Consider the following 11,809-nt stretch of genomic DNA (forward strand, 5'->3'; position numbering starts at 1 on the left):
GGGTGACCCGGGGTGGGGACAACACGATGGGGTGGCTGGCAGCCACCTGCCTCCCCTTGGGCTCCCCAGCCGGGGCCGGTATCGCTCCGGAGCCCTCTGTGCTTCGTTAGCCCTCGTTAGGGTGGTGTGCTCCCAGCTGGGGGGGGGACGGGACAGGAAAGGAGGCCCCTTGGGAAGCGGCTTGTTGCTTCCTCGTGCTAGGTCGCGGCAGGATCCGGGCCAGCGTTCCCAGCTCCCGGCGTCACACCCTCTCCCAGCTGTTGCTCACGGAGCATTGTGCTGCCAAGAAAACCCCAGCGATGGATGCTGCTGTGACTCCTTCCCCCTCCCCTCGCCCTTAAAACCAGCGGGGAGCGGCACTGTGCCTGCGCTTGGCCCTGCAGCACTGGGGTCGGTGTGGTGATGAGAGCCTGCTTGCTCCCGGTGAGCCTTCGGAGCTGGGGCTGGGCTGAGCAGTTCCTCTTCCTCGCCGGGCACGGGGTGGCCCCGGCACCCCAACTTGGTCCTCCCCAGCACGGAGCAGCGGCAGAGCGTGGCACCGCATGAGGTATTTGGAAAGGTCGCTGGAAAGCTCGAGAGGGGGATACTGTGGGGACCGGGGTGTGTTACTGCGGGAGAGGACAGGATGGGTCCTGCCGGCAGAGCCAGCCTGTGCAACCCACCACAGCCAGGACCATGTTTCTCATTTTTTTAATTGCTTTTGGGAGTGAACCGCATTTACCACTGCCGTAGGGGGACTGCTTTGCCCAGGCACTTCAGGGTGCAAGGGGTTTGCACCCTGCTGTGGACCTGCCGCGTGCCACAAATACCACAAGCATGGCATACTCTGCACTGCTGCTGGCACCCAGCACCCCGTGGAGCTGCTGCCCCATCCTGGGGGTCCCACAAGCCCCTGGGAGCGGGACACCAGCGTGCCGGTCACGAGCCGCTGGGGTTGGCGCATCCCCGCCTGGTGCAGACATCTGGGTTTTTTGGGTCTCTTCTCCTTTCCCCGGGCCGGACCCGCCGATCTGGGCGCATCAGCAAGTTTCCTCCTGATTCAGCCGCGGGGGATGTTGCAATGCAGCATTGTGCAAAGACGGGCATTGGCCTGGGCTCCAATTCCTCTTTTTCAGCCCCTGGTTGCGGGAGTCCGACCACGTGTGATGGGGGTTAATGTCCCCACCTGCACAGGGCATGGCAGTGGCCGCTAGCGGCCGGACCCGCCGATCTGGGCGCATCAGCAAGTTTCCTCCTGATTCAGCCGCGGGGGATGTTGCAATGCAGCATTGTGCAAAGACGGGCATTGGCCTGGGCTCCAATTCCTCTTTTTCAGCCCCTGGTTGCGGGAGTCCGACCACGTGTGATGGGGGTTAATGTCCCCACCTGCACAGGGCATGGCAGTGGCCGCTAGCTCCCTGGAGGCATCACTCCTCTCTGGGCATCGCCCGCTGTCCCCTGGGTCACGGTTGGGTGGCAATTCTCCTGTTGCAGTGCTGCCGGCTCTGAGGAAATCGGGATTTCTCCCTTGTGCGTGGCTGAAGCTGAGAGCCAGAAAACACGTCGGTATTGGTGATGGAGAGCGGGTGGGGGGCTCTGCCCCGGGCTCGCTGCTGGCTCCAATTGAATGTGATGCTCTTGGTGAGGTGCGAGGTGCAGGATTTTGGTCCGGCCACTGCATGTGCATGTATTTTTAGTGTATATCTCCCTCTGGATGGGCTTCTCTGGCTCGGGGTGGAGGTTTGTGGCCATCCAGGCTCAGCCCATGCCGGATGCACTGTGTACGCTGCAGCCCCGGCAATCACCACCTACCTGCAGGTGCGGGGCCGAGGCCAGGCTGATGCTTGGCTGCTGCCCCTCTGCTTGGGGTCCTGGTGCAAACCAGGATGGGCCGATTCATCGCTGGGAACTCACTGCCAGCTCCAGACCCACCTCAGTGCATGGGGCGCAGCTGGACGAACAGCTGGGAACAGGCAGGACCTGGTGAGCGTGCCAGAGGGGGCGGCACGGCAAGGGGGGGACGCGCTCCCCTTCTGCCGTGCACCCCAGGGACGGCTTTGGGTTACCCCTCTCCTGCGTGTGTGAGGCCAGGGGCATCACAGGTGGTGGGGCAGGGACGTGGGGGTCCTGGGGAACAGGGATGTGAGGCAGCCTGGGGTGCAGCTGCCCCATCCCAGATCGCAGGGGTCCTTCAGCTGCGCTTACCCCTCGCCGGGATCAACAAGACCGTGGCTTTTTTGCACCGGCGTGGGATGCCCAAACCCTGCCCAGGGGGGCCCATGGGACTCCTGAGCCAGCTGCGGGCAGCGCAGGGGCCGTGGTGGATGGGACGCAGCACTGAGGGCAGCCGGCTTGCCTCATCCTCTCTCCGTGTCCAGCTGAACCGTGCAAGAAAACGCCTCTACCCAAGGTCCTGAGTCCCCACATCCTGCAGCTGAGCATCGCTTCCCCCTTCCTAGGCGCTGCCCATCTCCACGCTGAGCCCAGCAGTGGTTTATGCCACTGGCTGCATTTTTTTTTTTTCCTCGTCCTCCCATCGGCAATACGTGCGCATCCTTCTCGGGATGAGAAAGCTCAGCAATATCCACGGCACCCTCCGCACGGATGCCGAAGCGACGTAACCCCAGGGTCGTTTGCGTGCAAGCCCTAACGAGGTTATAGAAGAAGCAGAGACGTGTAATCCAGCCTCTGTGCACTCAAAACCCACGGGGATATATCAAGCTCAGGTAAATACCTCTGGGTTTATATATATGAATATATATTTTTTTAATATATTTTTGGGAGGGAGGCTTTTGCTGCAGCCGGCTGGAAATCATTGCTTTGCTCAAGAGATTTGCAACTGGTTGAGGTTTTTTGCTCCCCTGCTATGAGAAAGTGGGTTTGGGGTTTGGCACAGCGGGTGCAGTGTGCGTTGGGACCCCGGAGGTCATCGCCATCTGTCGTCCTCTGCCCAAACCCCCTATTTTTTTTTAATTTTCTGTAAAATCCCCAGCTTTTTTGGAGATGGGGTTTGCAGCCTGAGGTGGTGAGAGCCCCCGTGGCGGCTTTGCACGTGGGAAAGCCGCACGGGGGGGCGTGCCATGAGAGCGCGGCGGCTGGCTTCACCGCGCACACGGCTCCCCGTGCCCTTGGCCAACCAAGGTGAGGACGCCCCAAAAACGCCTTCACCGAGGTGGTGGTGGGTGGGGGGGGGGGGGGGTGTCCTTATAGCATGGCAGTGTCACCTCGGCGGGGACAGGGAGAACAGGGGACTTTTCTTTGCTGTGCTGATCAGCATGCAGCTGGGAGCATGGCACGCAGCTGGGAGCCGGGGGCTGGAGGATGCTTCTGCGGATCCGGGGTGACTTTCTCTCTTGGGGGGCTGAGCTCTGCCAGCCCCGACCTTCCCCCATCCCCGGCACAGTCACGTCCGTCCCTCCGGCAGCAGGAGGCACAGAGCAGTTTCCTTTTCTTGGTTTCCTTCCTCTTTGTACCCTCGGAATCCCGAGCAGTTGAGAGCAGCTGGAGCAGCCCCGCAGGTGGCACACGAGCTGCTGCCCTTTGCCTCTACACGGTGTCCCCAAGGTGTGTGCTGGCTTTGCCCCCGAGGAGCTGTGATAAAGCCCAGGCCATGGCTAGGGACATTCTCGCTGGGCTGAGGCAGGTCCTGGGGCCTTAAAGGGGATGCAAATCCCCTGGGATCACAGTGTTTCATGCCCTATTCCACCCGCCTGGGCTGGTGTGATGCAGCGGGGGAGGATGCTCAGAAAAAGGGTGTTTTACTGGCCTTTTTATTGCCTGCAAAGTGCCAGGAGAGCCTAGAATTAATAGCAACCTATATAAAAAAAAAAAGAGAGAGAAGAGGAGATGAAAGAACTTTTATTATTTCGGAAGCAGCTCGAGTCATTTGAAGCACCACAGAAACACAAACTGGCCTTTTTAAAGAAAATCTTTGCCTGTGTAGGTACAAATGCCCAAGATTTGCCCCTTTAATACTCAGCCCTTCACAAGAACAGAAAGGACGGGGAGCAAAGGGCCGGGGCTGGGCTCTTACTAACAGGGCAGCTCTTAACAACCCGGGCACTTTGTGCCAGGGAAGGATGGGTTCCCTTGCCGGGCTCCTGCAGTTTTGCCCTGGGAAGAGCCTTACACGACCTGTGTTTTGAGGTTAAACACCAGTTTCTGGCTGGATTGGGGTGCATTCTCTATCAGGGTGACCCCACATCGTGGCTGGGGGCAGCTCGTGGAGACCCGTCTCATCCCGACCCACACAGCCTGGCTGGCTCTGCCCAGATAAACACTGACTCATGCTGTGTTATTCTGTCCCACCCTGGGCACAGCCAGCTTTTTTAAGGCTGCCTTTTCCAGCTATTCCTTTTTTTTCCCCTGTTCACACGAGCCGGGGATGAAGCCTTAGCCGGTATGCAGGGAGCCCATGGGGGTGCCGAAGGCTGCCAGGCACGGGGGTCCCGGTGGAGCGAGGAGGCGAGGGCTGCTCCACAGCAGCGGGGATGCGTCTGAGTGCCATGGATGCAGGTAGGGCTTGGGCTTCCCCGCCGTCCTCCAGCCAGCCTTGGGGCAGAGCTCAGTGCCTCAGTTTCCCCTGCGGGGACTGGCTTTGCCCCCTCCCTCTGCTTTAGGGGTCCCCTGCTGCCGGTGACTTGGAGGAGCTGCCAGCCTGAATCCTCACTGGCAGGAGCCCATGTGCTTGGCATCAGGCTGTTGTGGATGTTCAGCATGCTGCTGCCTCTCCTGTGGCATCCTGCATCCCTGTCCCCTTCCCGGTCCCCTTCTCAGCCAGCTGGAGCTGGACAGAGGGTTCAGGGATGGGTGGCAGGGCTGGGACCGTGGCTGGGGAGCAGCTTTTGGGCAGGCCAGGGCTCGGGGTTTTGCAGTGGCATGGTCTAAGCTCCCTTTTGATGGGTATGTGGCTGGTGTCCGATTTACACCGGGGGCTGGGGCTCCATCCTGGGCATCCTCGTGGGGACTGGGATGCTGTGCAGCATCTCTCCCTGCCTGTTGCCATGGCAATTGCTGGCTAAAATAAGGGTGAATTGGAGCTCGGTACCCAGAGCTGCTTTCCCATTCCTTTTGTTTTCTTGCTTTTCCCGAGCGCTGGCAATCCCCAGCGTGGGACAGGGACCTGCCACCACAGGGCTGGACACTGGATCCTGGCAGGGACGTCCCTCCCGTGCAACCCCAGGCTGGAAAAATGTGGGTGCTGGAGGGATGGATGGAGTGGCCTTGGGTGCCAGCTTGGGATGGGGCATGCATCCATCCTAGGGCATATTCCCACTGACAGCAATGGGAGCTCGCTGTGCTCGGGATCCAGCCCACAGGGTGGGACTTGAGCTTGACCAGAGCAATAAGCCCCCACGAGACTGGGACCAGCGTCTGCCATGGGGGAAATCCAGGGCTGCGGCAGGGCTCAGAGGGGACAGGTGCCAGCAGGTCTGGGGGGACATCGAGATGCTGCTTGGCCCGTGCCCCTCCCAAAGCTCCTCAGATGAGCAACCATGTGTTTCCCCCAAACATCTGCCTGCAATTCCCCTCTCTGACGGAGCAGGGCTGTGCTGGGGCTTCCTGCACTGCGTGGGCAGCCTGGCTGCACTCCTCCCACACGTGCCGGAGGAAGCGGATTTGGGTTTGAGGTGCACTGGGACCTCAGAAACCGCTGCTGGGAAGGAGGGGAGGGGAAATGCTCAAATGAGAAAAAGGCAGAGCAGCTGCCTGGGGGCGGCGGCAGCTGTGCAGGCAGGGGCACAGGCAGGGGCGCAGCACATGGGGGCTGGCAGCGGCGAGCAGAGCCTACCCTGGTCGCCCTCTTGCTTCCCAGGGAGGTCTGTCTGTTGTCTGTCCCGTCCCTTGGTGTCCCTTGCATCCTTAGCACCCCGCAGGTGCTGAGCGGGTGCCGTGGGGAGGACAAACATTAACCCAAGGGCATCCCCAGTTTCCCCAGTGCTGGAGGAGTGCTTGTGGGGACCCCCGCACAGGCACATGCTGGCCCTAGCCCAGTTCTGTAGCATCGTGTGGGTAAAAGCGCAATGCACTTTGACAGCACAGGCAGGATCTTCTGTGCTCAAAAGCTGGTCTGCTTATTTTATTTGATTTTATTTGATTTCCGGCATTGGGGGAGGCAGAAGGCAGTGCTGGCAGCCTGCCTGTCTCTATAAATGCCTGGTGCAGGCAGCTGAGAGCCTGGGCAGCACCCGTGCCTGGGCGGTACCTGTGCCCAGGCGGTACCTGCTGCGGGGGACTGAGCATCCCCTGCCCGCCCTGGGCACGGTCACATCCCCTGCATGCAGATCCGGCTGAGCTCCCCCTGTTTCCCCATAAACCCGGTCACATCCGTCCCCCACCCGTCTGGGCTGGCCACAGAAGAGCTTTCGCCCAGAAAAGCTGGATTTGAACATTTTCTGCTGTTCTCTCCGTTTCCTGTTGCCTTCCCAAGAACAACATCCCTGACCTCATCCTCCCCCGGTGTGCGCCGGGATGCTGCTGTTGTGCGAGCCACCCGTCAGGAATCCCACCCCGGCGCCCGCGAGCCGGACTCAGCCTTCCTCGGGTACCAAGACAAATACAGCTGCAGGAATGACGGGGCCCTCAGCGGCTGGCTGGGCTAAAAGGCTATTTTGGGTAGATCCTGTGCTCATTTTTGTTGAGGTAGGAGGACAGAGATGAATAGACCAAACAGGGAGCGAAGCGGTTTTGGCTCGAGCAGGGTATTTTCAACCCAGAGAGAAGCGTTGAAACACGCTCATGGTTATGTGGCTTTTTTTTTTCCGAACTTTGAGGTTTTTGCAATGAGAAATGGGGAGGTTTCACATGGCCACCCCTCAGGGTCTCCATTTTTGGGGAGGCAGGTGGGAATTTGCTGGATGATCTGCCAGTGGGTCTGAGCTCCAGCCCCAGTCCCCATCCCACCCCCGGCATCCAGAGCCATCCCAGGAGGTACACGGCGGGTTCAGCAGCTGCCCGTCCTCTGCCTTAGGGGTTGTGATAGCTCAGCACGAGCCCTGGAAACAAACCCATCATCTGCCAAAGCCCGTGGGGAAACAGAGCCCTGCCGCTCCTCTCGCTCTCCAGCCGTTGTCACCCCCTCCTCCTGAGCAGGGACCGGGGCCACCCCGCTGCCCGACCCGGCAGAGGTCTGGGGCGGGTTTCTTTTACATCATCTGCCTTGCCCATCTTCCGAAGGGCAAATGTTAAAACCCAATAAAAAGAAAGCGTGTGTGAGGGAACAGCAAAATAAACAGAAAATTCAAATAAATAATCTGTTAAATACAGCTTTGAAATGTCAAGCTGAATGTCATCGCGCTCACTGGGCTCAGCGATTAAAAATAATAATAAAGAGGAGATATTACATTAAAAATATATGAGTGGGCACAATTGGAAGAGGAGCCTGTAACGCTGCAGGAATCCCTCCAGGGCAGGGGACTGATGGGTGCCGCAGCAAACATGGGGTCTGGCTGACCTCATGATGGTGAGGGGCAGCGGGCTATCCCCAGGGGTCCCTTGCTTACCCCACGGTGACACCAGGGTGAAAATGGCAGGGGGGTGGCATTTCTTGGGGGTTTCTCCCCGGTGGCAGAGTGAGTCCTGGGATTGTTGGGGCTCTCCAGCCAAGGGCGGTGGGGTGGGATGCGATGGGGTGGGACGGGATGGATGTGTGGCTCTGGGCTCCCCCACCTAGAGGAGCCTGTAACGCTGCAGGAATCCCTCCAGGGCAGGGGACTGATGGGTGCCGCAGCAAACATGGGGTCTGGCTGACCTCATGATGGTGAGGGGCAGCGGGCTATCCCCAGGGGTCCCTTGCTTACCCCACGGTGACACCAGGGTGAAAATGGCAGGCGGGTGGCATTTCTTGGGGGTTTCTCCCCGGTGGCAGAGTGAGTCCTGGGATTGTTGGGGCTCTTCCAGCCAAGGCGGTGGGGTGGGATGCGATGGGGTGGGACGGGATGGATGTGGGGCTCTGGGCTCCCCCACCTTTCTGCAGCTTTGCCTTTGGAAAGGTAGTGACATGAAAACCACTGGTCCATAAAGGCCGCAGTCAGGACGGCTCATTACCCAGGAACATTAATAGTCAGCGCTACAACAGCCAGTTCTGCTGATACTGTTACTTCCACTGGATCATCAACTTTAATTCATCCTTTTGACACTCAAGGTTTTGTCGGGGCAAGGCCTCCTTCCAGCTCAAACTAATTCACCAGCCTTGTGCTAAAACCTTATTTATTCTGGCTGCTTATCGTCTCCTGGAGCTCGGCAAGGCGGGAGGCAATGGGGCTGTGATTTAAGCCCCCGGCTGGGGACTTTGCAGCGATGGGAGCGGCAGCAATCGCAGGAAGGAACAGGAGGAAAAGCCCAGGGAGAAACAATAGGTTCCAACGCAAACACCACGGGGATTTCAAAGCAGGACTGGCAGGGAGGGTGATGCTCAGGGGGACCTTTGAGCTGAAACTCCCTGAAAACAGGAGGGTCCAGCCTGGATGGGCAGAGCCGTGTCCTTCCTGCAAGGACGAGGTCAGATGCAATGCCCTGAGTCGGGGTTCGCACAGAGCTCGCCCCTCTTGCTGCAGCTGGCTCCAGCATGCTCGGGCTTTGCTAATTGCCTTTGGTGGCTCTTGGTTTTAACCCACCGTGACTGTTCACAGGGGAGTGGTTGAACCCATTTAACACAGGGCTCTAAGTGGCTGGTGGAGACCAGCTTCTGACTACGGGAAATGGCACCGTTAGTTATCACAAGTAACATTTCAGAACATGCAGAGCGCTGATTTAATCAGAGAAATAACCGTATGAGAGTCCAGGCACCTCACGCATATTTATAGCTTTAATTATGTATTATAACATTACCGTGGGCTTGATTGTAGAGTTCTTTGCATGTTCCTACTGATGCTGGCTCGTGTCAGATGCTTGTACTGAGCATATGGTACAGGATTTCTGTACCGGGTTATCCCAAAAGCTACTAGGATCGCAGCAGAACCCCGCCTTTACCAGCTCCATGGTGGGGGTCCCCAGGCCAGCACAGCCCCCCGAGGCACGGGGCAGCACCAGCCTGCCGGGGAGGCTGCACACGGTTAAACAATTGCGGCTGAGTCTCTGTTTCCTCTGTTTCCTCCCATAACCCCACATCCGAGGATGAATGGCCTTTGTTTGATCCCGGCTTTAATATTACAGCTCCGTCCTTAGACCTGCGCGGAGGCAGCTGCCTTTGTGCCGTGGGACGCTGAACCGTCGCCTCTCCCCGCATCCCAACAGGCGTCCAGCCGTGGAGCTGTGCTCACCGGAGAGGGAAGGTGAGAGGGTGTAGCGCCGGTTTCACCAGGCCGGGTGCCTGGCATCAGCAGGGTGCGTGGTCCACCGCATGCTGGATTTTCAGTCCAATTTGCTGGGTGCTTGGGAGAAAAAAAGAGAAGCACCATAATATTTTGCAGATTGGAAGGTCTCAAAGCTGTTAATAAACATCATCCTAATTTTTCCCCTGGAATTAGGCAGGTAATAGACATTTTTTGCAGGATGAGGCTACAGCCACATCCTGGTGGAGATGAGAGACTGAATCATGTCCTGTGGCTCAGGGAGCTGATGTCTCTCTTGGCCGGGGGGTGGAAACCCTGTGAGGAGCCATGGGAGCATCTTCCTCTGGGGCCAGCGGCGGGTTCCCCATGGGATCCCCCATACCTGTGTGCTCCGTCCCTTCTCTCCGCAGCCCCTCATGCCCGCATGTGTTGGGCGGCCAGCATCCCTCCCGCGGGCTGTGCTCACTGTGGTTGATACCATGTGTTTGCTCAGCAGGAACACGCAGAGAAGCATTGCCAGCTGGAGGGCCTGGGACTGACCAGACTGTCATTTATTTACAGATAATGGCGCTTTCCAATTTGTCCAATTACTTGGATGATGTTGATAACTACAGTGACTACCCAGATTACACCTATGAGGAGATTGGCAGCGTGTGGACAGACCCGTCCCATGACCCGAAGGACATTGCGAGGATCCTCTCCGTCATCATCTACAGCGTATCCTGCGTGTTGGGCGTCCTGGGGAATGGCCTCGTCATCGCAATCATAACTCTAAAGATGAAGAAGTCGGTCAATGCCATCTGGTTCCTCAACCTGGCTGTCGCCGACTTCCTCTTCAACATCTTCCTGCCCATAAACATTGCTTACACGGCCATGCGGTACAACTGGATCTTTGGGACAGTCATGTGCAAGTTGAACTCCTTCCTCCTCATCCTCAACATGTACACCAGTGTCCTTCTGCTCACCACCATCAGCTTCGATCGCTACGTGTCAGTGGTTTTTCCCGTCTGGTCTCAAAACCATCGATCAACCAACCTAGCGTATTTAGTTTGCTTGATTATCTGGACCGTCGGCATCATTATGAGCTGCCCGTCTCTTGTCTTCCGAGACACGGCACAAGCCCGCAACTCCGTGATTTGTTTTAGCAACTTTTCCCTCTCCAGGAATAAGTCTTACCAAGCCCTGGCACTAATGAGGCACCGAACAGTGAACATCACCAGGTTCCTCGCTGGGTACATCCTTCCCATAACCATCATCACTTTCTGCTACATCGCCATCGTCTTCAACTTGCGTCGAAACCGCCTTGCCAAGTCCAAAAAGCCCTTCAAGATCATCGTCACCATTATAGTCACCTTCTTCCTTTGCTGGAGTCCCTACCACCTGCTGAACCTCCTGGAAACAGAGCCCGACATGATCCCACGCTCTGTGTTTGAGATCAGCATCCCCATAACCACAGCACTCGCTGCCTCCAACAGCTGCATGAACCCTGTCCTCTACGTCTTCATGGGCCAGGACTTTAAGAAATTTAAGGTCACCATCCTCTCCAGGCTGGTGAACGCCCTCAGCGAGGAGACAGGCCACTCCAGCATCGTTCACAGGAGCTTCTCCAAGATGTCTTCAATGACCGAGAAGGAGACGACAGTCCTCTAAACTCAACCTGGATATCTGCAGGAGGGCCATAGTCCTCCGGTGTTGCCCATGCCCACCACTATGATGGTGGCCACCCTTGCGGTGGCCCTTGGCGAGGGACGAGCATGGTCCAACGCTGTCCTATAGTGTATTCTTTGACTTGTCTTGCTGCCTGGGGGCTGGCAGGCATTGGAGACCACCGCTCTGTGCACGTGGAGAAGATACAACTGCCCTTAATCTTTCTTTGCGATTGCAATGATTGCAGAAACTATTTAAGAAAACACAGGGCATTCCTGTCTAATCTATGCATTGCCTGGCCTGGAAAGGGCGTTGCTGCCGTGCCAGAGACATCGTTATGGGGAGATTGGGCGGAGGATGTGTCTGGGAAGGCACCGCCACTGCCAGGCTCCCAAGATGGGTGGCTCCCAAGATCCGTGGCACCTGCCACGGATGATACCTGCTACGGCAAAACTGGTGACGCTCTTCCTATGGCCTATGTATGCATATAGCAACTCATGTTAAAGTCCTAAAGTATATTGGTACTAGCGCAATACGTTTTTAACTGTGTTGTGAGCACTTTGTACCCAGAGAGGCCCTGAGAAGTGTCTTCATAAGAGGGGTTTGAACATCCCAACCTTGATGAACCGGGAAATCTCGCATGCCTTCTAAGTGATCCAGATGCAGGGCCACCTGCCAGGGTGGGGGATTGGGCTCGTGCACAGGGTCACCGACATGGAAAACTGGGAGAAAAAAGAGGGAAAGATTCATTTGAAGTGTCTTTTGAACAAACCTCACTTTGATGGGTACGTTTCACATGGTACGTTTTGCAGAGCGGTTTGATGCTTGGGGCCATGAGTCCCAGCAGGTCCTTGCAAAGTGCCCAGGTGGCACCGGGGAGCAGGTCCATGGGCTGGGGAGTGCGGTCCTGG

The 11,809-nt window shown here is 57.6% G+C and overlaps 1 protein-coding gene across 1 annotated transcript; it reads left to right on the forward strand.

Annotated features, from left to right (window-relative positions):
- The first annotated feature begins 9,138 nt into the window (after nucleotides 1–9,138).
- CMKLR1 (chemerin chemokine-like receptor 1) lies at nucleotides 9,139–11,426 on the forward strand. The gene is made up of 2 exons (XM_009283853.2): nucleotides 9,139–9,251; nucleotides 9,813–11,426. The coding sequence occupies exon 2, from the start codon at nucleotides 9,816–9,818 to the stop codon at nucleotides 10,899–10,901; it is 1,086 nt and encodes a 361-aa protein (XP_009282128.1). The 5' UTR covers nucleotides 9,139–9,251; nucleotides 9,813–9,815; the 3' UTR covers nucleotides 10,902–11,426.
- Nucleotides 11,427–11,809: the final 383 nt, after the last annotated feature.

This window comes from Aptenodytes forsteri, unplaced genomic scaffold, assembly GCF_000699145.1.
Source record: "Aptenodytes forsteri isolate BGI_AS27 unplaced genomic scaffold, ASM69914v1 Scaffold118, whole genome shotgun sequence".
NCBI lineage: Eukaryota > Metazoa > Chordata > Aves > Sphenisciformes > Spheniscidae > Aptenodytes > Aptenodytes forsteri.

What these genes read in the sequence shown, in the direction of transcription:
- CMKLR1 (XM_009283853.2), top strand. Translation starts at nt 9,816, where the DNA reads ATGGCGCTTTCCAATTTGTCCAATTACTTGGATGATGTTGATAACTAC.